This window comes from Hemiscyllium ocellatum, chromosome 8 (genome assembly GCF_020745735.1).
Source record: "Hemiscyllium ocellatum isolate sHemOce1 chromosome 8, sHemOce1.pat.X.cur, whole genome shotgun sequence".
Taxonomy (NCBI): domain Eukaryota; kingdom Metazoa; phylum Chordata; class Chondrichthyes; order Orectolobiformes; family Hemiscylliidae; genus Hemiscyllium; species Hemiscyllium ocellatum.
In genome coordinates, this window is record NC_083408.1 from 28,177,223 (window position 1) to 28,202,541 (window position 25,319).

A 25,319-nucleotide genomic window follows, 5' to 3' on the forward strand; every position below is an offset into this window, starting at 1 on the left:
AACCTATATTGTTGTTGAATCTTTCATCTTTTAGAATTAATATGTAAACTCCTGAACTTAAGTTACATTCTCGCAGTAACTTAAGGTTTTATATATTAAAAAGTGACACCTCAGCTCAGACAGTGCATTAAAGGTGTGAAGTTGGAGTTTGTCTGTATACCAATTTTGAGTCAGACTGGTTCTATTTCCAGTCCAACACCGGCATCTCCACATCAGTAGCTTAAAATTGAAATCATGGATTGGGGTAAGTGGAGTTGAAATGCCCATCAGCCATGATTGAATGGCGGAATGGACTCGATGGGCCGAATGGCCTTACTTCCACTCCTATGTCTTATTGGGTGGAGGGGGGGGGGGGGTCTCTTCCCTTCAAAACTGAACAATCAACACTGATCCAGAAGAGTTTTGCACGCCGAGTTAGATTTTTGTTGAGTGAGAGGATGGAGGAACATGGCTTGAAACCTGGCTGCAGGGATTCAGTGGTTACCTGGTGTACTTATTTGGAGGGGAGTTTTCTTTTGAAAGTTGGAAATGTAAAGACTTGTTCAGGCATATATTGGGACGCATTCTTCTTCCCCTCCCCTTTGTCCAACGGGGCGGGGGTCCTTCTCGGTTTCTCAGCGCCCGGAAATCCCCGAAGGCCCGCAGTTGCCATGTGGTGCCCACGTTGCTGCCTGTCTGCAGTGCGGTTGAACGCTGCGAGGATGAGCGGCGCCGCTTCGGTTGTTGGCGGTGGCGACAAGCGCAAGAAGATCGAGGAGGAGGAGGAGTCGGCACTCGGGCTTCAGGGTCACGGTCAACCGCCGACTAAAAAGCCGAGAAACAAGAAAGGCAAGGGCGACCGCTACGTGCCCCCTCCCGGGAAGAAGAATCTGGGCATCAGCTTCGGGCATCAGCATTTCAACGGTAAGGAGTGCGGGCGGGCCCCTCCATGAACACATTAAAAATAATCTTATTGTATCATTTTATCTACCGAGGCGTGAAATGAGAAGGGCGGGCGCTTTTTTAGTTTTTATAACTATTATAAGTAATAGACATTATTTCTTTTCAGACATCATTACATTACTATTATCTCTTCTGTTTTTAGCTTTTATTTGGTCAGGAGACCTGATAAGAGGTTTACAAAATTTATGAGGGGTTGGATAGGGTAAATAGGCAAAGTCTTTTCCCTGGAGTCAGGGAATCCAGAACTAGAGGGAATAGATTTAGGGTGCGAGGTGAAAGATATAAAAGAGACATACGGGGTAACTTTTTCACACAGAGGGTGGTACGTGTATGGAATGAGCTGCCAAAAGAAGTGGTGGAGGCTGGTACAATTGCAACATTACAGAGGCATTTGGATGGGTATATGATTAGGAAGGGTTTGGGCCAGGAGCTGGCAGGTGGGACGAGATTGGGTTGGGATATCTGGTCGGCGTGGACGAGTTGGACTGAAGGGTTTGTATCCATGCTGTACATCTCTGACTCTATGACTCCATAACGTTAAAACACTGCTGCTTTCCTTAGCACCTTTTTGCCATTCTGCATCTACCCCCACCACCCCCCAACCTGGGGTATATACAATGCTGTCAATAGTACTGTCTTGTCTGCGATGCTTGGGGCCTAGGGGAGGCTCAACTGGATTGTTTGCACAGCGTTTTTGACTAAAGATGGTTGCAAAACAATGCCTTGTGCATTTGTGTTGTGTTCTTCCCTTTGCTGAGAATGGAGGGGAGGGGAGGGGAGGGGGAGGGGGAGGGGGAGAAGTTTATTGGAGACTACCAGTGACTTGGATGGTGAGTTGGAGAACTGCAGGCAGGAATGTCGAGACATAGTCATTCGCCACCCTGTTCCTGAGTCACTAATCCTGACCATCCCGGGTATGTCCTGGAAAAGTCCATTACGTTCAGGAGGGACATGAACAGTCGGGGCTCCAGTTCAGCCACAACCCTCCATGAAAAGTGCTTGCCGGCAGAAATAGAGTTCAGGTGTGCAGTCTTCACAGTTGAATAGCCTGATGTTGAAGAATACATGTGGAGAAACAAAAGGACTGGGTGCTGGCTAACTAACCCAGGACTCCACATGTGTGAAAGCTCGGTCAGAAGAGAAGGGAGGGAGGCTGGAGACAAGTGGGAAAAGTGTACGATACAGTGACTTTGCTGATTATTAAAGTGCTCCAGTGACTTGTAATTGAACTAAAAATCTCCTTTCCTTTGCCTTGCCCTTCAGAGACCCAGTATTACTTTGAGAACGGATTGAGGAAGGTCTTTCCATACTACTTTGATTTCCAGACATACTGTAAAGGCCGCTGGGTTGGAAAGACATTGCGGGAAGTGTTCAGCTCTGAGTTCCGCATTGAACCAATCGAGTATTACAGCCAGGCTGCCAAAGCTGGCCGAATCCGTCTTAATGAGGAACCTGCAGACCTTAATACAGTCTTAAAGGTATGCTTTTCGGATTTGATGCTGCTGTTTACCAGCTTCAGTAGAGTCATTGAGATGTACACATGGCTACAGATCCTTCGGTCCAACCCATTCATGCCAATCAGAAATCCCATCCCAATCTAGTCCCACCTGCCAGCACTCAGCTCATATCCCTCCAAACCCTTCCTATTCATATACCCATCCAAATGCCTCTTAAATGTTGCAATTGTACCAGCCTCCACCACATCCTCTGGCAGCTCATTCCATACACATACCACTCTGTGTGAAAATGTTGCCCCGTAGGTCTCTTTTATATCTTTCCCCTTCTCACCCTAAACCTATGCTGTCTAGTTCTGGAATCCCCGACTCCAAGGAAAAGACTTTCTGTTTATCCTATCCATGCACCTCGTGATTTTGTAAACCTCTATAAGGTCACCTCTCAGCCTCCGACGCTCCAGGGAAAACAGCCCCAGCCTGTTCAGTCTCTCCCTATAGCTCAAATCCTCCAACCCTGGCAGCATCCTTGTAAATCTTTACTGAACCATTTCAAGATTCACAATATCTTTCTGATAGGAAGGAGACCAGAATTGCACGCAATATTCCAACAGTGGCCTAACCATTGTCCTGTCCAGCTGCAACATTACCTCCCAACTCCTGTACTCAATACTCTGACCAATAAAGGAAAGTATACCAAATGCCGCCTTCACTATCCTATCTACCTGTGACTCCACTTTCAAGGAGCTATGAACCTGCACTCCAAGGTCACTTTGTTCAGCAACACTCCCAAGGACCTTACCATTAAGTGTATAAGTCCTGCTAAGATTTGCTTTCCCAAAATGCAGCACCTCACATTTATCTGAATTAAACTTCATCTGCCACTTCTCTGCCCATTGGCCCATCTGATCCAGATCCTGTTGTAATCTGAAGTAACTTTCTTCACTGTCCACTACACCTCCAATTTTGGTGTCATCTGCAAACTTATTAACTGTACCTTATTCGCATCAAAATCATTTATGTAAATGACAAAAAGTAGAGGGCCCAGCACCAATCCTTGTGGCACAGGCCTACAGTCCAAAAAACAACCCTCCACCACCACTTGCTGTCTTCTACCTTTGAGCCAGTTCTGTATCCAAATGGCTCGTTCTCCCTGTATTCCATGAGATCTAACCTTGCTAATCAGTCTCCCATGGGGAACCTTGTCGAACGCCTCACTGAAGTCTATATAGAAGACATCTACCGCTCTGCCCTCATCAATCCTCTTTGTTACTTCAAAGAACTTAATCAAGTTTGTGAGACATGATTTCCCACGCACAAAGCCATGTTGACTATCCCGATTCAGTCCTTGCCTTTCCAAATACATATACATCCTGTCCCTCAGGATTCCCTCCAAAAACTTGCCCACCACCAAGGTCAGGCTCACCGGTCTATAGTTCCCTGGCTTGTCTTTACCGCCCTTCTTCAACAGTGGCACCACGTTTGCCAACCTCCAGTCTTCCGGTACCTTGCCTGTGACCATTGATGATGCAAGTATCTCAGCAAGAGGCCCAGTCATCCCTTCTCTAGCTTCCCACAGAGTTCTCGGGTACAACTGATCAGGTCCTGGAGATTTATCCATTTTTAATCGTTTCAAGACACGCAGTACATCCTCCTCTGTAATCTGGACATTTTGCAAGATGTCACCATCTATTTCCCTACAGTTTACATCTTCCATATCCTTTCCCACAGTAAATACTGATGCAAAATATTCAATTTGTATCTCCCCCATTTCCTGCGGCTCCACACAAAGGCCGCCTTGCTGAGGGGCCCTATTCTCTCCCGAGTTACCCTGTTGTCCTGAATGTATTTGTAAAAACTCTTTGGATTCTCCTTAATTCTATTTGCCAAAGCTATCTCGTGTCCCCTTTTTGCTCTCCTGATTTCCCTCTTAAGTATACTCCTACTTTCTTTATACTCTTCTAAGGATTCACTCGATCTATCCTGTCTATACCTGACATATGCTTCCTTCTTTTTCTAAACCAAACCCTCAATTTCTTTAGTCATTTAGCATTTCCTATACCTATCAGCCTTCCCTTTCACCCTAACAGGAATATACATTCTCTGGATTCTTGTTATCTCATTTCTGAAGGCTTCCCATTTTCCAACCGTCCCTTTACCTGCGAACATCTGCTTCCAGTCAGCTTTTGAAAGTTCTTGCCTAATACCGGCAAAATTGGCCTTTCTCCAATTTAGAACTTCAACTTCTAGATCTGGTCTATCCTTTTCCATCACTATTTTAAAACGAATAGAATTATGGTCACTGGCCCCAAAGTTCTCCCCCACTGACACCTCAGTCACCTGCCCTGCCTTATTTCCCAACATATGTCAAGTTTTGCACCTTCTCTAGTAGGTACATCCACATACTGAAATCAGAAAATTGTCTTGTAAACACTTAAGAAATTCCTCTCCCTCCTAAACATTTAACACTATGGCAGTCCCAGTCAATATTTGGAAAATTAAAATCCCTTTCATAACCGCCCTATTATTCTTCCAGATAGCTGAGATCTCCTTACAAGTTCGTTTCTCAATTTCCCTCTGACTATTGGGGGGTCTATAATACGATCCCAGTAAGGTGATCATCCCTTTCTTATTTCTCAGTTCCACCCAAATAACTTCCCTGGATGTATTTCCAGGAAATCTTCCCTCAGCACAGCTGTAATGCTAGCCCTTATCAAAAATGCCACTCCCCTTCCTCGCTTGCCTCCTTTTCTATCCTTCCTGTAGCATTTGTATCCTGGAACATTAAGCTGCCAGTCCTGCCCGTCCCTGAGCCATGTTTCCATAATTGCTATGATATCCCAGTCCCATGTTCCTAACCATGCCCTGAGTTCATCAGCCTTCCCTGTTAGGCCCCTTGCATTGACATAAATGCAGTTTAATTTATTAGTCCTACCTTGTCCCTGACTGTCTGACTCACTTCTGTTCTCAGCCATTACCTGTCTCAGATTGATCTCTTTCCTCACTATTTCCCTAAGTTTCCCCCCCCACCCCCACCGTACTAGTTTAAATCCTCCCAAGCAGTTCTAGCAAATCTCCCTGCCAGTATATTAGTTCCCCTCCAATTTGGTGCAATCCGTCCTTCTTGTACAGGTCACTTCTACCCCAAAAGAGATTCCAATGATCCAAAAATGTGAATCCTTCTCCCATACATCAGCTCCTCAGTCATGCATTCATCTGCTCTATTCTCTTTCCTGCCCTCACTAGCTCGTAGCACTGGGAGTAATCCAAATATTACTACCCTTGAGGACCTCCTTTTTAAATTCCTGCCTAACTCTCTAATCTCCCTTCAGAATCTCAACCTTTTCCCGTCCTAAATTGTTGGTTCCAATGTGGACAATGACCTCTTGCTGGCCTCTCTTCCCCCGTGAGGACATTCTGCACCCTCTTTGAGACATCCTTGATCCTGGCACCAGGGAAACAACACCCCATTCTGCTTTTTCTCTGCTGGTTACAGAAATGTTTGTCTGTACCTCTGACTACAGAATCCCCTAACACAATTGATTTCTTGGAAGCCGACGTACCCCTCATTGCATTAGAGCCAGTCTCAATACCAGAAACTTGGCTCTTCGTGCTACATTCCCCTGAGAATCCATCACCCCTTACATTTTCCAAAACAGCATATCTGTTTGAAATAGGTATATCCACAAAAGACTCCTGCCCTAGGTGCCGACCTCTCTCACCCTTCCTGGAGTTAACCCATCTATGTGACTGTATCTGAGACGTTCCCCCCTTCCTATAACTGCCATCCATCACATACTGTTGCAGTTGTAAATTCCTCATCGCTTCTATCTGTCTCTCCAAGCAATCTACTCGATCTGATAAGATCCGCATTCAACAGCATTTATGCCAGATACAATCCGTAGTAACCCTTAAACTCTCTTTAAATTCCCACATCGGACAAGAAGTACATGTCAATGCAAAGGCCATTTTTGCTCCTTCACAATCTGCAGATCCAGAAAATAACACCGTCTTATTCCTCTACAAACACTGCCCCAGGTTAAATTAATAGCTATGGCTTATATTTTAAATTTAATCAAGAGACTTATCTCCAAAAACATATAATCAAGAAAGAATCCACTATACTCAATACTGCAACCTTTCTCTTGGACAGACTTAAAGCAACAATTAACTTATCTGCACTTGCACATCAAATTGCGATGTGACCTCACCAATGATTGTTGGGAGTCCCCATGCACAGGTCAGTGTCTGTAGGAGGAGCCCAAGCACAGGTGTCTGTCTACGGGAGCAGGCTGTCTTCTGTATTAACTGGATTGGGCTCTCTGCAAGTTAGTTGTTGATTAGCATGATTCTGACTAATGGAGTACATATGGGCAGCTGATCATAAAAGTGTTTGTTCTCTTGCTCTGGTTAGCTTCTCTAATGATATTGCTTCATAAACAAGCAGGTCTGTCCACTTGAGTACAATTAGATTATTAACAGGCCACTGTGGTAGATGCAGAGTTTATTTTTTTATTGGCTGGTATCTTTGCCCAATGAAGCCACTAGGAGGAAACCCTAATCCACCTTTTCTTGTGGTCAGTGAACCATAATTATTTCCCTGCCAAATCTTGTGTTAGGAGAAAGGGGAGCAAAAAGGCATGGACCAAGTGCAGGAAAGTGGAAGTAATGTAATTTTGTCATAATAAACTTAGATGGCCCTTCATGAAAGTTCCCCTTTCTCCTTTTTAGAATGTTCCCCTCGTGTGGTTTAAAGCCAGTAGTGAAATTGGTTCCTTGAACAAATTCTTCATTGTTCGTGTTGAGTGCTGCAAAGTGATTGTGACTAGGCTGTTCTCTGAGGCACCTTCAGGCTGATTCCACACCGTACAGTCACAATGTGGATAGAATGGCCTTGTGAGAGCCCTCCCTGACCAGAGTCAGGGCTCTTGGTGTCACGAGAGGTTCTTTTGTCACCTGGCTATGAGCAAATCTCTTGGTCAGTGTTTGCTGCCATGCAGTTTTGTATCTGACATGTGAAGTTGCCATTTTATTCAGCCTGCAATGGTTTGATTGGTGTGAGGAGCTGGCAGGATGCTGAGCAATATGGATGTGTGCAGTCTTGCAGCAATCTGGAACATGCTGCATAACTTAGTGCACAATCTGCGACCTGCAAAGAGAAATTTGGAGAAAACAATGCTCATCAGTACTAATGGTTTTTTCTGATGTGTCTTAGAACAATGATTTCATGAGGAACACAGTGCACAGGCATGAGCCTCCTGTTACTGATCAGCCATTAACGATACTGACCCAGAACCAGGAAGTCGTGGTGGTGGATAAACCGGCTTCCATTCCTGTGCACCCCTGTGGCCGGTTCCGACATAACACTGTCATCTTTATACTGGGAAAAGAGCATGGCCTGACAGAGCTGCACACTATTCACCGTCTGGACAGGCTCGCCTCTGGGGTCCTCATGTTCGCCAAGACAGTCGAGGTCTCAAAGAAAATGGACCAGCAAGTCCGAGAGAGACAGGTATGGCGTGTGTGTGCATGAGAGAGATATTATGTGTGAGAGAGAGAAAGATTTCTGAAATGTAGTTACTGTTTTAAATATAACAAGTGTGGCAGCCACTTTACCCAAGACACGCTACCACAAACAACAATGTGATCAAGACCGAATAATCTGTTTTAACAATATTGCTCAAGGGATAATTTGATAATGGATATATTCCTGATTTGGCTGGAAACACAAACCAGGAACAAGAGTAGGCTATTTATCCTCTCGAGTTGTTGTTGAGCGACTTGACAAGATCATGGCTTATGTATTGCACCCCCCCCCGGCAAACAAGAATCTGTCTAATTCTGCCTCAAAAAAATATTCATTAATCTGGCCTCCATTGTTCTCTACAGAAGACAAATCTTGGAAAAAATAATTTCTCCTGTTCTCCATATTAATGCAAGGCCTTTTTTTAAAACTGTCTCTCATAAGGAGCATTCTGTCAAATCTCCTAAAAACTTTCTTTCTCATTGAACATTGTGACATATCTCCTGAAGTGTCTGCCATTGCCTTTCTACGATTTATCCTTTACCTATTTGCTTTTCAGATCACTTTGGCCAGCACTATCTTCATATTCTCATTGCCTTTCTTTCATTTTAAAACACTGGGTTTACACCCACTCTTCTCTCCATCACGATGAAAGTGAAATTCAATTCAATTCAATTTATGATAACTGCCATTTGATATTCTTTTGATATGAGATCATTATTTAATCCTACAATCTCCCCTGAAAGGTCAGGTGAAAGCTCACTGTGATATATGTTCCTCTGAAAGTGGAACATTCCCTCAGTGCTGCACTTCAGTTGTCAGCCCAGATTATGTGCTTGAATCCCTGGAAAGAGACTCAAGCATGTGACCTGTCATCTCGGACTCGGGAGTTTTGGCACAGGTGTTCTGAGACTAACATTGAACTCGAAGCTTATGCACAAGGGAGCACTGGGGAGTAGCAGCCAAGATTTCCAATCCCAGTCACCATCTCTTGATCTGGTGCTGGAGTTTTGTGCTGGCTGTAATACGGATTGTTTATGCCCTTGATCCTCTCTGTTACTGAAGAGCTGCCAGCCCTTCTATTCACCTGTATGTCTGGATGAGGAGAATGCTACACCAAAAATCCATAGATAGTAGAAATGGGGAAAGCGGAGGTGGGGGGTCAGCTCCACAGATCCAGTCCCCTTTCCTGTCCTTTGATGTAAGGGAGTGTATAATGGGGGTATCTAATGCTTTTCCTTAAGAATTGTCATAAATGGGTGGCATGGTGGCTCAGTGGTTAGCACTGCTGCCTCGTGGTACCAAGGATCCAGATTTGTGTGAAATTTGCATGTTCTCCTTGTGTCTGTAAGAGCTTCTTCCAGTTTCTCTAGTTTCCTCCCACAGTCCAAAGATGTGCAGGTTAGAAGGATTGGCTATGCTAAATTACCCATTGTGTTATGGAATGTGCATGTTAGGTGGGTTAGCATGTCTCTGATCTGAATCACTGGTGATATTTCCCTGTATGCCCATGTCGTCCCGTTTCCGTATCAGTTGAAGCAAACACTCAGAGACACAGTATGGCTCTGCCTTCTTTATCTTTATTCCGAGCCCTGGAGAGAGAGTGATCACCCATGTACACAAAGACATGAATTCTCAGTTTTCTCTCGAATAGCAAATTCTTAAGGAATTGTATAGTCGCTTGAAGGGAAGAGCATCCAAATATAACAACAACTATATTGATTGGGTGACTGTTACAATCAGCAAGCATCAACAGTAAAGATTAAGCCATTTGGCATTACACAATAGATGTTCTTCACCTTGTTAACCCACAACCCTTGCCTCCTGCACCTCACTGATAACTGCAAGTTCTCGTCTGGTGGAAATCACGCTAGCTGAGCCTTTGTCCCACAGCCCTACCTGCTCATACCTTATACACATTCTCATTCCCTCTTCTTATCATTTCATGATAACCAACTAGATGACAGTACCACCTTCTTCCCAAGAACCTTACTGCCAGTACTTAAACAAGTTATTGACACGCAACATGCAATGATTATAACAACAAAAAATACTAGTCCATGCAGTAATAGAATCCGCAAGATCCTCCCGCGGGGAAAAAAGTTCACCAGCAAAGTTCTTAAACCCACAGTCCTTAGTGACTACTCCATCCCCTCCAAGTTGAGTGGAAACAAGCCAGTTATCCAAAATCTCCTTCAGTAAAGTACAACCTGAAAACAAAATCCAGTCTGTCCTTGCACGTCACTCCACGGAGAAATCTGAATTCTTGGACAAAGACATTGAAATATTTAACAAAACTGACTAGACTTCCTTCTTGTGGAGATGCTTCGGATAGAGGATACCAGGGCATCTGAGCATGAAGTGCGGCAACTGCAGCAGCAGGATACGTGAACGCAACATTATTTGCTGCTTCTACTTCCACTCTGCTGTCAAATGTCACAAAGCCACCTGGTTGTGTTGATGTTAGCTTGATCAGTGAACTTTCATATCCCTTTAAATGATTGAAAGAGAAGGTAAAGCTCACGTAGTTCAATGTCCATTGGAAGGCCACTGACAAAAAGCGTACCATTGTTAGCTTCTTCACTTTTCTTGCTCGTGATTGGGTAGCTGATTGAATCCATTGGATCAGTTTGTGGAGGGGCGGGCAGTGATCCGAAGGAGTGCTTTACCTGTGATTGGAGAAACTCTAGAGACTGTTAGCTGCTGAAAGTATCTTTGCATTTCCTCTATCATTCCTTCCTTGCCAAGGTGGGTGTCAGTATGAAAACAGTCACACATTTAGCTACACTAAATTATGTCTGCCTATTTCAACGTTCTCAGTTGTCCTGAAGTCTGTTACTCTCTTCACTATTTATGACATTATCAAGTTTTATACAATCCATAAAGAGAAGGAGTGGTGAAGCAAGGGCTGCCAGGAAGGGTGGGTATTCCTGCATTAAAAGCGACTTACCTCGCGAGTCGGACCTCCATTAACCGAGAGGTGCGAGGGAGGAGCGAAGGACTTCTAGGAAGTCATATATTTGTGTGGTTGCGTTACCCGAAACACTACTCGGGTAGTGTCTCCCATCCATCCTCCTCCTCTAACCCAAACTCAGGACCTGTGCGCCAGATTGGTATGGTAATGAGTTTTGTTTTTCCTTATTTTTTCAACAGTCTCTTTGGGAATTTAGAATAGTGGGAATGGAGGTTAGGGCAGTTGAATGTTGCTCCTGCAGAATGTGGGAGGTAAGGGTCACCATTAGTGTCCCTGCTGACTACATCTGCGGGAAGTACACCCAACTCCAGCTCCTCGAAAACCGCATTAGGGAGCTGGAGCTGGAGCTGGATGAACTTCGGGTTATTGAGAAGAGTCACTCTAAGGTACAAGAAAGGCAAATGGGTTACAGTCAGGGGACGAAAAAGGAACTGGCAGGCAGTGCAGGGATCCCCGTGGCCATTCCCCGCAACAATAAGTATACTGTTTTGGGGGGGAGTGACTTACCAGTGGGCTCTGGCACAGAGTCTGTCCCTGCTGCTCAGAAGGAAAGGGGGAAGAGGAGCAGAGCAGTAGTTATTGGGGACTCCATAGTTAGGGGGACAGATAGGAGGTTCTGTGAGGACAAGAGAGACTCACAGTTGGTATGTTGCTTCCCAGGTGCCAGGGTTCGTGATGTCTCTGATCGTGTTTTTGGGATCCTTAAGGGGGAGGGGGAGCAGCCCCAAGTCGTGGTCCACATAGGCCCCAACGACATAGGTAGGAAGAGAGATGGGGATTTAAGACAGAAATTTAGGGAGCTCGGATGGAAGCTTAGAGCTAGGACGAATGGTGTTGTTGTCTCTGGTTTGTTGCCTGTGCCACATGCTAGTGAGACAAGGAATAGGGAGAGAGAGGAGTTGAACACGTGGCTACAGGGATGGTGCAGGAGGGAGGATTTTGCATTCTTGGATAATTGGGGTTCTTTCTGGGATAGGTGGGACCTCTACAAGCAAGGATGGTCTTCATCTGAACCAGAGGGGTACCAATATCCTGTGGGGGGGGAATTCACAAACGCTATTGGGGTGGGTTTAAACTAATCCAGCAGGGGGGTGGGAACCAAAATTGTAGTTCAAGTATAGAAAAGGTGGAGAGTACGGAGGTCCAAAATCAAGTTTCAGGGATGCAAGTTATCTCGGGAAGCAAGAAATTGGTTTGAAGTGTGTCTACTTCAACGCCAGGAGCATCCGGAATAAGGTGGGTGAACTTGCAGCATGGGTTGGTACCTGGGACTTCGATGTTGTGGCCTTTTGGAGACATGGTTAGAGCAGGGACAGGAATGATTGTTGCAGGTTCCAGGATTTAGATGTTTCAGTAAGAACAGAGAAGATGGTGAAAGAATGGGAGGTGTGGCACTGTTGGTCAAGGACAGTATTACAGTTGCAGAAAGGATGTTTGGGGGACTCGTCAACTGAGGTAGAATGGGCAGAAAAAGGTCACCCTGTTGGGAATTTTCTGTAGGCCTCCGAATAGTTTCAGAGATGTAGAGGAAAGGATAGCAAAGATGATTCTCGATAGGAGTGAGAGAGACGGATAGTTGTCATAGGCGACTTCAACTTTCCAAATATTGACTGGGATCGCTACAGTACGAGTATTATAGATGGGTCAGTTTTTGTCCAGTGTGTGCAGGAGGGCTTCCTGACACAGTATGTAGACAGGCCAACAAGGGGCGAAGCCACATTAGATTTGGTACTGGGTAATGAGCCCGGCCAAGTGTTAGACTTGGAAGTAGGTGAGAACTTTTGTGATAGCAATCATAATTTTATGTTTACTTGAGTGATAGAAAGGGATAGGTGTATAACACTAGGCAAGAGTTACAGCTGGGGGAAAGGCAATTATGATGCGATTAGGCAAGATTTAGGAAGCATAGGATGGGGAAGGAAACTGCAGGGGATAAGCACATTAGAAATGTGGAGCTTATTCAAGGGAAAGCTACTGTGTGTCCTAGATAAGTATGTACCTGTCGGGCAGGGAGGAAGCTGTAGAGCACGGGAGCCGTGGTTTACGAAGGAAGTGGAATCTCTGGTCAAGAGGAAGAAGAAGGCTTATGTTAGGATGAGATATGAAGGCTCAGGGCGCTTGAGGGTTACAAGGTAGCCAGGAAAGACCTAAAGATAGAGCTCAGAAGAGCCAGGAGGAGACATGAGAAGTTGTTGGCGGATAGGATCAGGGTAAACCCTTAGGCTTTCTATTGGTATTTAAGGAATAAAAGAATGGCGAGTAAGATTAGGGCCAGTCAAGGATAGTAGTGGGAAGTTGTATGTGGAGTCAGAGGAGGTAGGTGAAGCACTAAATGAATATTTTTCACTGTAGAAAACGACAATGTTGTCGAGGTGATTACTGAGATACAGGCTACTAGACTAGGTGTGATTGAGGTTCACAAGGAAGAGGTATTAGAAATCCTGCAGAGTGTGAAAATAGATAAGATCCCTGGGTCGGATGGGATTTATCCTAGGATTCTCTGGGAAGCTACAGGGGAGATTGCCGAGCCTTTGGCATTGATTTTTAAATCGTCATTGTCTACAGGAATAGTGCCAGAAGACTGGAGAATAGCAAATGTGGTTCCCCTGTTCAAGAAGGGAAGTAGAGACAATCCTGTTATAAACCAGTGAGTCTTACTTCAGTTGTTGGTAAAGTGTTGGAAAAGGTTATAAGAGATAGGATTTATAATCATCTAGAAAAGAATAATTTGATTAGGGATAGTCAGCACGGTTTTGTGAAGGGTAGGTCGTGCCTCACAAACTTTTATTGAGTTCTTTGAGAAGGTGACCAAACAGGTAGATGAGAGTAAACCAGTTGATGTGGTATATTTGGATTTCAGCAAGGCGTTCGATAAAGTTCCACACAGTAGGCTATTGTACAAAATGCGGAGGAATGGGGTTGTGGGAGATATAGCAGTTTGGATCAGTAATTGGCTTGCTGAAAGAAGACAGAGGGTGGTGGTTAATGGGAAATGTTTATCCTGGAGTTCAGTCACCAGTGGTGTACCGCAAGGGTCAGTGTTGGGTCCACTGCTGTTCGTCATTTTTATAAGTGACCTGGATGAGCGCGTAGAAGGGTGGGATAGTAAATTTGCAGACGACACTAAGGTCAGTGGAGTTGTAGATAGTGACAAAGAACATTGTAGATTACAGAGAGACCTAGATAAGCTGCAGAGCTGGGCTGAGAGGTGGCAAATGGAGTTTAATGTGGACAAGTGTGAGGTGATTCACTTTGGTCAGAGTAACCGGAATGCAAAGTACTGGGCTAATGGTAAGGTTCTTGGTAATGTAGATGAGCAGAGAGATCTCGGTGCCCAGGTACACAGATCCTTGAAAGTTGCCATCCAGGTTGACAGGGTTGTTAAGAAGGCATACAGTGTTTTAGCTTTTATTAATAGAGGGATCGAGTTCTGGAACTATGAGGTTATGCTACAGCTGTACAAAACTCTGGTGCAGTCGCACTTGGAGTATTGTGTACAGCTCTGGTCACTGCATTATAAGAAGGATGTGGAATCTTTGGAAAGGATGCAGAGGAGATTTACTAGGCTGTTGCCTGGTATGGGGGGAAGGTCTTATGAGGAAAGGCTGAGGGACTTGAGGCTGTTTTCGTTAGAGAGAAGAGGGTTGAGAGGTGACTTAATAGAGACATATAAGATAATCAGAGGGTTAGATAGGGTGGACAGGGAGAGCCTTTTTCCAAGAAATGTGATGGCGAGCACGAGGGGGCATAGCTTTAAATTGAGGGGTGATAGATATAGGACAGATGTCAGAGGTAGTTTCTTTACTCAGAGAGTAGTAAGGGTATGGAATGCTTTGCCCCTGCAACGGTAGTAGATTCGCCAACTTTAAGTACATTTAAGTCATCATTGGACAAGCATATGGACGTACGTGGAATAGTGTAGGTTAGATGGGCTTCAGATTGGTATGACAGATCGGCACAACATCGAGGGCCAAAGGGCCTGTACTGCGCTGTAATGTTATATATTCTAAATTGTACTGCCTGAACAATTCAGTCATTCGTAAATAACAATCAATGGTCCTAAAACCAAACCCTCGGGGGACCTCATTCAGGTTATTCAAAAATTGTTTTCCTTTTAACAAATTGATACTTGGCTAATGTGAAAGCTGTCAGGAAAGGTATTTCAAAAATCTGGAACAGCAAGAAAACAACAAATTGTTCCCTGTGCTTTAGCCATCGAAGAGGCAGTTTCAGTTCAGATTTAAATCTCAAATATTCATGGGGAAGAAAAACAGAATATATTAAAGTATGTTCTCCAAATGAAAGTTCCCAAATAAAAGTCAGAATTACAGTGGCAACTTTTTGTAGCGATCAGCATTCTTTGAATTTGTATTTTTAAGGGGGACAATGAAGTCTTAACAATAATTGACAGAGCTTAAACAGCTCAGCCTCAAGTTCTGTGTTCTCTAAAAGCTTAACAAAACATCACAAAATTAAAATGCAATCTTTTTTGTGAACACTCTGCATTTAAAAAAAAACAGCAAAGGTATTTTAGCACAATACTTTCATCTGGCTAAAGCCTGACTACTGTTGTAGAATTTCAAACAAGGGCCTCAAGGTTGTCAATCAATTTGTTTTAAGGTGACATACTTGATAATTTTTAAAAATGACCTAATGATTAGATTAGATTAGATTACTTACAGTGTGGAAACAGGCCCTTCGGCCCAACAAGTCCACACCGACCCGCCGAAGCGCAACCCACCCATACCCCTACATTTACCCCTTACCTAACACTATGGGCAATTTAGCATGGCCAATTCACCTAACCTGCACGTCTTTGGACTGTGGGAGGAAACCGGAGCACCCAGAGGAAACCCACGCAGACACGGGGAGAACGTGCAAACTCCACACAGTCAGTCGCCTGAGTCGGGAATTGAACCCGGGTCTCAGGTGCTGTGAGGCAGCAGTGCTAACCACTGTGCTGCCCACAATTGTATAATATTAATGTAAAAAAATCAAAATCCGCCCTATTACATCGACCACAGAACACACTAAATTGAGATCCTGGTTCAAACAAGGCAAAACAGTCACTTAAAAGGATTTTCTGAACCAGTAGTTTAACAAACTAAAATATTTAAATATCAAACACACTCAGCATGGCACAATTTAGAGCAAAACTTCCTTTTTCTACCCAAGTATTGATACAATCTTAATTTCAGCATTTCTCGTTTTTATTTTTCTTGCATCCTCTCGATGAAATTACGTTTATCAAAAGAGAAAACTCTCGCAACAGACCACATGACGCCACAGTCCAAGCCACTCTCTTCCCCCAGAACAAAGACTCGCCAGGTCAAGTCCACAGCTTAGAAACTGAGACTCTCATAAAAACCCGGACAAAGCTTCCCTGATAGTCAATACACTTTACTGTCAGGATCTAAGTAGACCGGTTCCACTTTCTTCCCCTTTTCCTGGTGATGCTATGTTGTCCAAAAAGTACTTCTAACAGAAGATGTGGGATACAAAGGTGAATACCTAAAGAAGTACAAAAGTTTGTTTCGATATTTTCTTTCAAGTTCCTGGTTTCTAATTTTTTTTAAATGCTCCAGAGCCTCAAACCTCATCTGTCGTACTCCAAACCCCTTTTACTGAAGGGACTCGAACCACAATTAAATCAGGGGACTCGAACCCCTGTTTGTCAATGAGTTTATGGAACTGTATCTCTCAACTGAACTAATTACTTTTCGAGGAGTCTGCAGAATAGAAAGTGATTGAACAAAGGGACTTTCCAACAAACAGAAATATTGAGAGGACCAAGGTTTAAAATCTTATCTAGCGGACCTGTCCATCTCGAGATACTGGTGTTCCAGGTGATCACTGACCCTGTCCGATCATAACTATTCATGTGGATTCCTACCTGGATCGCCAATATTGTCTTCCCATTTCCGTATCATTTGAAGCAAACACTCAGAGAAACAGTATGGCTCTACCTTCCTCACCTTTATTCCAAGCTCTGTAGAGAGAGTGATCACCCATGTACACAAAGACATGAGTTCTCGGTCTTCTCTTGGACAGCAGATTCTTTAGGAATTATATAGCCATTTACAGGGGGGAGCATCCAAAAAGGGCAACATCTATATTGATTGGGTGACCATTTTAATCAGCGAGCATCAACAGTAAAGATTAAGCCATCTGGCATCACACGATAGATGTTCTTCATTTCATTAAACCACTACTCTTGCCTCCAGCACCTCACTGTTTACTGCAAGTTCTTAGCTGGTGAAAGTCATGCTAGCTGAGCCTTTGTACCGCAACCCTAAACTTAACTCTTTCCCCATCTGTTCATACCTTATACATATTCTCACCATAACCTTGATGTATGGTACTGGCTGACTGTTGTTGTTTTGTTTCAGGTGCAGAAGGAATATGTGTGTCGAGTGCAGGGCGAGTTTCCAGATGGTGAAATTACCTGCGAGGAACCCATCCTCACCATCTCCTACAAGGTCGGTGTGTGCCGAGTGCACCCCAAGGGGAAACCGTGCAAGACCGTTTTCCAGAAACTGAGCTACAACGGTGTGTCCAGTGTAGTGCACTGCTCCCCTTACACTGGACGCACCCACCAGATCCGGGTCCACCTCCAGTACCTGGGTCATCCCATTGTGAATGATCCCGTCTATAATACCGAGGCCTGGGGACCTAATAGGGGTAGAGGGGGGACACTAGACAAAACGGACGATGAGCTGCTGAAGACGTTGGTGGACGATCACCGGTTGAAAGAGAGCCTAGATCTCTTGGAAGTGGATCACCATTGCACTGGTGAGGATGACCACAAAGGGGGCACCAACTTCACACCACCCCATGTGGGCCAAACTGAGCCTTCTGCAGACAAGAAGAGCAACGGGGCTGAGGAGGGAACGGGGAAGGCTAGCGACGACAACTCTTTGGAGCCCACAGCCAGTGAGCGCGAAGTGAAGTCTGTGCCTGTGAAGGACAATCTGTGCGGCGAGTGCAAGCTGCTGAGGAAGGACCCATCTGCGAAAGACCTGATCATGTACCTGCATGCCCTGAAGTACAAGGGACTGGACTGGGAGTACAGCTCACTGCTGCCCAACTGGGCTGCAGCTGACTGGCAAGAGGACTGAGGTACACACCACAAGCCCAGTGTGTGTGTGTAAAGCCTGTCCAGGCCTGAACATTCAGTAACTGAGGTGGATGTCTGGGGGAGAGAGAGAAATGGCCCCTCATATTAATGCAGGGGTTTGTGAAAAGTACAGTCGTCTCCTGAGAGAGAAACCACCAGGCTGTATATTTATGACTGTGCAACTGAAGTTAGACATGCAAACACTGTCTGCTCTCAGTCTGAGTGACATTTTATGGATCAGATGATTCCCTTCCGTTGAGATGCCACTGGGATACTGCACTTTCCTTTTGTACTTGAATAAAAGTTTAAATCACAGTTTAGAACAGCGAAGTCCCGAGCTCCTACTTGTACAGGAATTATCATTGTGAGCACTGGATGGGACGAGAGCTGTGATGCACTCAGCAATTGAATACCCTACCTACTGGACCTAATCTTGAAGAACAGTGGGCCTGTGAATAAGGGTGGGTGGGCCAGTATCCACAGACAAGTGTAGTTATTGAGTACTGACCCTGATCATTTCTTCTCCTGTACTGTATTCCAGACAGGGTCCCTGCTGACTAGCAATGGTGGAAATACACATTAATGGTGCTTGGAGAAAGTGAGGACTGTAGATACTGGAGATCAGAGTGTAGTGCTGGAAAACCACAACAGGTCAGGCAGCATCTGAGCAGCAGGAGAATCGACGTTTTGAGCATAAACCCTTCCGTCAGGAATGAGGCTTGTGGGCTGGGGGTTGAGAGATAAATGGGAGCAGAGGGGAGTGGGATGCGGATATCTGAGAAACCAAAGGCAGATGATGGTGAGGGAGGAGGGGGATGTTGGAGCAGATAGATGGGAAAGGTGATGAACAGGTCAGGAGAACGGTTTGGGACAGGGATAATGTGGGGGGAGGGGAAATGAGCAAACTGGAAATCCACATTTATCCCGTGTATCATATTCCGGCTTGGGACCCTGCAACCATGTGGGATAAATATGGATTTCCACAGTTCCCTCATTCCAACCGCCCCCCGCCCATCAATGATCCCTGTTCCAAGCCTCCAACTTGGCGCTGCCCTCCTGATCTCTCCATCACTTTTCCCATCTGTCTGCTGCAACCACCCCCCACCGGGCCTATCACTTTCTCCCTCACCTTCGTTATCGCTTTCCCACTTACATTGGCCTCCACCCGGCCCACATGCCTCATTTCCTGATGAAGGACTTATGCCCGAAACATTGATTCTCCTGCTGCTAAGATGCTGTCTGACCTGCTGTGCTTTTCCAGCACCACAATGTCAACATTAATAGTGCTCATCAACCACTGAGATTGACCTTTGGATTGTTTTAACAGGATTTTTTTAAACTTCTGTTCTTTATTTTGGATTTTGATATACAAGATCAGAGAGAGTAGAATACAGTAGTGCCATTGTTTTAAGCTGTTGAGTCACATTTACTGGACTGTCTCACGTGCTTTCCAATAACATAAACCCAAGGTGAGAAAATGCTGAAATGTCTGATTACGGCTGTTTATTGATTGACATAACCCATTGTGTGCAGATTGGAAATGATTTATGCTCTCACATGCTGGGCACCTCTGTTTTCTGACAGCTGTAACATTACAGCCAAAATATTTTTTGGCAATGTGTAGATTGATAGTGTCACAACACAGTGACTTTCCCATTTCATTCCCTATTACACTTGTGTGCATTTTCTACATGAGGAACCACACTTGTTCTTTTTTCCCTCCCTCTCTTCCCCTCTCTCATATTTTGTTTTTACAGAGAACTGTTATTCCTTAATGATCCCCTACTGTGTCAAGTCTAGCTGACACCATTTCTTCTCATTAGCAATCTGTGTCCCACTGTCTGGAGTTGAATCCTACTTCTCTCAGCACTTAGATTAATGGCATCGTTGTTAATCCCTACAATTACTATTTTTTTTATTTATATATAATATGTATATGTGTACGAAATGTGGCTTCTCTTGCATGTGTGGCAGTCACATCAAAATTATGTAGTGGTGGAGGAGAGGGAGGGGTGAGGGAGAGATGGGACGGGAAGGGAATGAGGATGAGATTTGTCCTGGATGGGATTGATCCACTTGCATGTGGCCAACGTATTTTTCGGACAAGTTGAAACTATGCGATCATGCTCATTATGTTGTGCAGGTTGCAAAGACATTTTGGAAGTCAGAATCTGAGCCAATCACTGCAAAGCTGTAGCTTCCGACCTGCTGTTAGAGAATATAAAACATTACAGTGCAGTATAGGCCCTTCAGCCCTCAGTGTTGTGCTGACTTGTGGAGCCAGTCTGAAGCCCATCTATTCTACACAATCCAATTTTCATCCATATGTTTGATGGGTGCACTTCTTGCAAGAAGTGCACCCATCTCCAGCTCCTCCAAACCCGTGTTAGGGAACTGGAGCTGGAGTTGGATGAACTGCGGATCATTCGGGAGGCAGAGGAGGTCATAGATCGGAGCTATAGGCAAGTAGTTACTCCGAAAGTTCAAGATAGATGGGTGACAGTGAGGGGGAGTGGGAGGAGGAAGCCAGTGCAGGGACCCCCTGCGGTCATTCCCCTCAAGAACAAGTATACCGTTTTGGATACTTGTGGGGGGGATGACTTACCAGGGGCAAGCAACGAGGTTCAGGCCTCTGGCACGGAGCCTGGCCCCGTTGCTCAGAAGGGTAGGGTGGAGAAAGGTAGAGCAATAGTTCTTGGGGACTCGATAGTGAGGGGTACAGACAGACGGTTTTGTGGGGGCGACAGGGACTCACGTTTGGTATGTTGCCTCCCAGGTGCAAGGGTACGTGATGTCGCTGATCGTGTTTTCCGGGTCCTTAAGGGGGAGGGGGAGCAGCCCCAGATCGTGGTCCACGTTGGCACCAACGATATAGGTAGGAAGAAGGGTGAGGATGTAAGGCAGGCTTTCAGGGAGCTAGGTTGGAAGCTCAGAGTTAGAACAAACAGAGTTGTAGTCTCTGGTTTGTTACCCGTGCCACGTGATAGAGAGTCGAGGAACAGGGAGAGAGAGCAGTTAAATGCGTGGCTACAGGGATGGTGCAGGAGGGAGGGATTCCGGTTTCTGGATAACTGGGGTCCTTTCTGGGGAAGGTGGGACCTCTATAAAAAGGATGGTCTACACTTGAACCTGAGGGGCACCAGTATCCTTGGGGGGAGGTTTGCTAGTGCTCTTTGGGAGGGTTTAAACTAACTCCGCGGGGGCATGGGAACCAGGACTGTAGCTTTAGGGTACAGGACCTTGAGTGTAGGGAGGTTAGGAATAATGCAGCGATCTCTAAGGAGGGTGCCTGTAACCAGAAAGGTGGATTGAAGTGTGTATACTTCAATGCCAGAAGTATAAGGAATAAGGTAGGTGAACTTGCAGCGTGGGTTGGTACCTGGGACTTCGATGTTGTGGCCATTACAGAGACGTGGGTAGAACAGGGACAAGAATGGCTGTTGCACGTTCCAGGGTTCAAATGTTTTAGTAGGATCAGACATGGGGGTAAAAAAGGGGGAGGCGTGGCATTACTTGTCAAAGACAGTATCACAGCAGTGGAATGGACGATGGAAGAGGACTTGCCATCTGAGGTAGTTTGGGCTGAGGTTAGAAATAGGAAAGGTGAGGTCACCCTGTTAGGTGTTTTCTACAGGCCTCCTAATAGTCCTAGAGAAGTAGAGGATAATATTGCGAGGATGATTCAGGAAAAGAGTGAAGGTAGCAGGGTGGTTGTTATGGGGGACTTTAACTTCCCAGATATTGACTGGGAGAGCTATAGCTCGAGTTCATTAGATGGGTCGGTGTTTGTACAATGTGTGCAGGATGGTTTCCTGACACAATATGTCGACAGGCCAACAAGAGGGGAGGCTATATTGGATTTGGTTCTAGGTAATGAACCAGGCCAGGTGTTAGACTTGGAGGTAGGTGAGCACTTCGGGGACAGTGACCACAACTCGGTGACTTTTACTTTAGTGATGGAGAGGGATAATCGTGTGCCGCAGGGCAAGAGCTATAGCTGGGGGCAGGGAAATTATGATGCAGTGAGGCATGACTTAGGATGTGTGGATTGGAAAAACAGGCTTCAAGAGAAGAACACTAATGAGATGTGGGGAGTGTTCAAGGAGCAGCTACTGCGTGTCCTCGATAGGTATGTACCAGTCAGGCATGGTGTAAAGGGCCTTGTGAGGCAGCCGTGGTTTAGTAAGGAATTGGAGTCCCTTGTGAAAGGGAAGAAGGCGGCATATGTAAAGATGAGGCGTGAAGGTTCAGTAGGGGCGATTGAGAGTTATAAGGTAGCCAGGAAGGAGCTAAAGAGGGAGCTAAGAGAAGCGAGAAGGGGACATGAAAAGTCTTTAGCTGGTAGGATTAGGGAAAACCCAAAGGCTTTCTATAGGTATGTCAAGAATAAAAGGATGACTAGGGTAGGTATCGGTCCAGTCAAGGATAGTAGTGGGAAGTTGTGTGTGGAGGCGGAGGAGATTGGAGAGACATTAAATCAGTACTTTTCATCAGTATTCACTCAGGAACAGGACACTGTTGCTGATGTGAATATGGAATCACAAATAATTAGAATGGATGCCCTGGAAATATGCAGGGAAGAGGTTTTGGGAATATTGGAAAGGATGAATATAGATAAGTCTCCTGGGCCTGATGGCATTTACCCCAGGATCCTATGGGAAGCTAGGGAGGAGATAGCAGAGCCATTGGCCTGGATTTTTATGTCGTCGTTGTCAACGGGAATAGTACCAGAGGACTGGAGGATAGCGAATGTGGTCCCATTGTTCAAGAAAGGGAGTAGGGATAGCCCTAGTAACTATAGGCCAGTGAGTCTGACTTCAGTGGTGGGCAAAGTCTTAGAGAGAATGGTAAGGGATAAGATTTATGAACATCTGGGTAGGAATAACGTGATCAGGGATAGCCAGCATGGTTTTGTGAAGGGCAGGTCGTGCCTCACAAACCTTATTGAGTTCTTTGAGAAGGTGACCAAGGAAGTGGATGAGGGTAAAGCAGTAGATGTTGTGTATATGGATTTTAGTAAGGCGTTCGATAAGGTTCCCCATGGTAGGCTAATGCTAAAACTTCGGAGGTATGGCATTGAGGATACATTAGAGGTTTGGATTAGGAATTGGCTGGCTGGAAGGAGACAGAGGGTAGTAGTTGATGGATTATGTTCATCTTGGAGCGCAGTTACTAGCGGTGTACCACAAGGATCTGTTTTGGGACCATTGCTTTTTGTTATCTTTATAAATGATCTAGAGGAAGGACTTGAAAGCTGGGTAAGCAAGTTTGCGGATGACACAAAAGTCGGTGGAGTTGTGGATAGTGAGGAAGGAAGTGGTAGGTTACAGCGGGATATAGATAAGTTGCAGAGCTGGGCGGAAATGTGGCAAATGGAATTCAATGTAGCTAAGTGCGAAGTCGTTCACTTTGGTAGGAATAACAAGATGATGGATTACTGGGCTAATGGTAGGCTACTTGGTAGTGTGGATGAGCAGAGGGATCTTGGTGTCCATGTACACAGATCTCTGAAAGTTGCCACCCAGGTAAATAGTGCTGTGAGGAAGGCATATGGTGTACTGGGCTTTATTGGCAGAGGAATTGAGTTCCGGAGTCCTGAGGTCATGTTGCAGTTGTATAAGACTCTGGTGAGGCCTCATCTGGAGTATTGTGTGCAGTTTTGGTCGCCATACTATAGGAAGGATGTGGAAGCTTTAGAACGAGTGCAGAGGAGGTTTACCAGGATGTTGCCTGGAATGGTAGGAAAATCTTATGAGGAAAGGCTGAGGCACTTGGGGCTGTTCTCATTGGAGAAGAGAAGGTTTAGGGGAGATCTGATAGAAGTGTATAAGATGATTAGGGGTTTAGATAGGGTAGATACTAAGAACCTTTTACCGCTAATGGAGTCAGGTGTTACTAGGGGACATAGCTTTAAATTAAGGGGTGGTAGGTATAGGACAGATGTTAGGGGTAGATTCTTCACACAGCGGGTTGTGAGTTCATGGAATGCCCTGCCCGTATCAGTGGTGAACTCTCCTTCTTTATGGTCATTTAAGCGGGCATTGGATAGGCATTTGGAAGTTATTGGGCTAGTATAGGTTAGGTAGGATTCGGTCGGCGCAACATCGAGGGCCGAAGGGCCTGTACTGCGCTGTATCCTTCTATGTTCTATGTTCTATGTTTATCCAAAGACCATTTAAATGCCCTTAAATTTGGTGAGTCTACTAATGTTGCAGGCAGGGTATTCTATGCCTCTACTACTTTCCAAGTAAAGAGACTACCTCTGACGTCTGCCTATATCTCTCACCCCTCAATTTAAAGCTATGTCCTCTTGTGCTAGCCATTGCCATCCAAGGAAAAAGGCTCCCTGTCCACCCTATCTAACCCTCAGATTATCTTCTATGTCTCTATTAAGTCACCTCTCAACCTTCTCTCTAGTGAAAACAGCCTCACGTCCCTCAGCCTTTCCTCGTAAGTCCTTCCCTCCATACCAGGCAACATTGTAGTAAATCTCTTCTGCACCCTTTCCAAAGCTTCCACATCCTTCCTATAATGCGGTGACCAGAACTGTTTGCAATATCCCAAGTGTGGCTGCACCAGAGTTCTGTACAGCTGCAGCATGACCTCGTGGCTCTGAAACTCAATCCCTCTACCAATAAAAATTAACACACCGTATTCCTTTTTAACAACCCTGTCAACCTGGGTGGCAACTTTCTGGGATCTATGTACAAGGACACAGAGTTCTCTCTGCTCATCTATACTACCAAGAATCTTACCATTAACCCAGTACTCTGTATTCCTGTTGGACCTTCCTAAGTGAATCACTTCACATTTTTCTGCATTAAACTCCATTTGCCACCTCTCTGCCCAGCTCTGCAGCTTATCTATGTCACTCTGTAACCTGCAACATCCTTCTGAATTATCCACAACTCCACTGACCTTCGTGTCATTCACAAATTTACTAACTTGTCCTTTCATGCCCTCATCTAGGTCATTTTTATAAATGGCAAGCAGCACTTGATCCAAAACAGATCCTTGTGGTACGCCACTAGTAATTAAACTCCAGGATGAACATTTCCTTTCAACCACCACCCTCTGTCTTCTTTCAAGTAGCCAATTTCTAATCTTACCTGCCAACAACTTCTCACGTCTTTCCCCCTCCCAAGCTCTTCTTAGCTCTCTCTTTAGGTCTTTCCTGGCTAACATGTAACTCTCAAGCACCCTAACCAAGTCTTCACGTCTCACCCTAACCTAAGCTGCCTTCTTCCTCTTGATAAGAAATTCAACTTTTTTAGTAAACCATGGCTCCCTTGCTCAACCACTTTCTTCCTG

The 25,319-nt window shown here is 45.1% G+C and overlaps 1 protein-coding gene across 1 annotated transcript; it reads left to right on the plus strand.

The window, feature by feature from the left end:
- The first annotated feature begins 663 nt into the window (after positions 1 to 663).
- Positions 664 to 19,487, plus strand: rpusd2 (RNA pseudouridine synthase domain containing 2). The gene is made up of 4 exons (XM_060828308.1): positions 664 to 903; positions 2,206 to 2,420; positions 7,609 to 7,905; positions 17,281 to 19,487. The coding sequence occupies exons 1-4, from the start codon at positions 702 to 704 to the stop codon at positions 18,007 to 18,009; spliced, it is 1,443 nt and encodes a 480-aa protein (XP_060684291.1). The 5' UTR covers positions 664 to 701; the 3' UTR covers positions 18,010 to 19,487.
- Positions 19,488 to 25,319: the final 5,832 nt, after the last annotated feature.

Excerpts from the sequence above, each read along its gene's own strand:
- rpusd2 (XM_060828308.1), top strand. The coding sequence starts at position 702 with ATGAGCGGCGCCGCTTCGGTTGTTGGCGGTGGCGACAAGCGCAAGAAG. Across the intron at positions 2,421-7,608 it reads ACCTTAATACAGTCTTAAAG|AACAATGATTTCATGAGGAA; the intron begins GTATGCTTTTCG and ends GATGTGTCTTAG. Across the intron at positions 7,906-17,280 it reads AGCAAGTCCGAGAGAGACAG|GTGCAGAAGGAATATGTGTG; the intron begins GTATGGCGTGTG and ends GTTTTGTTTCAG.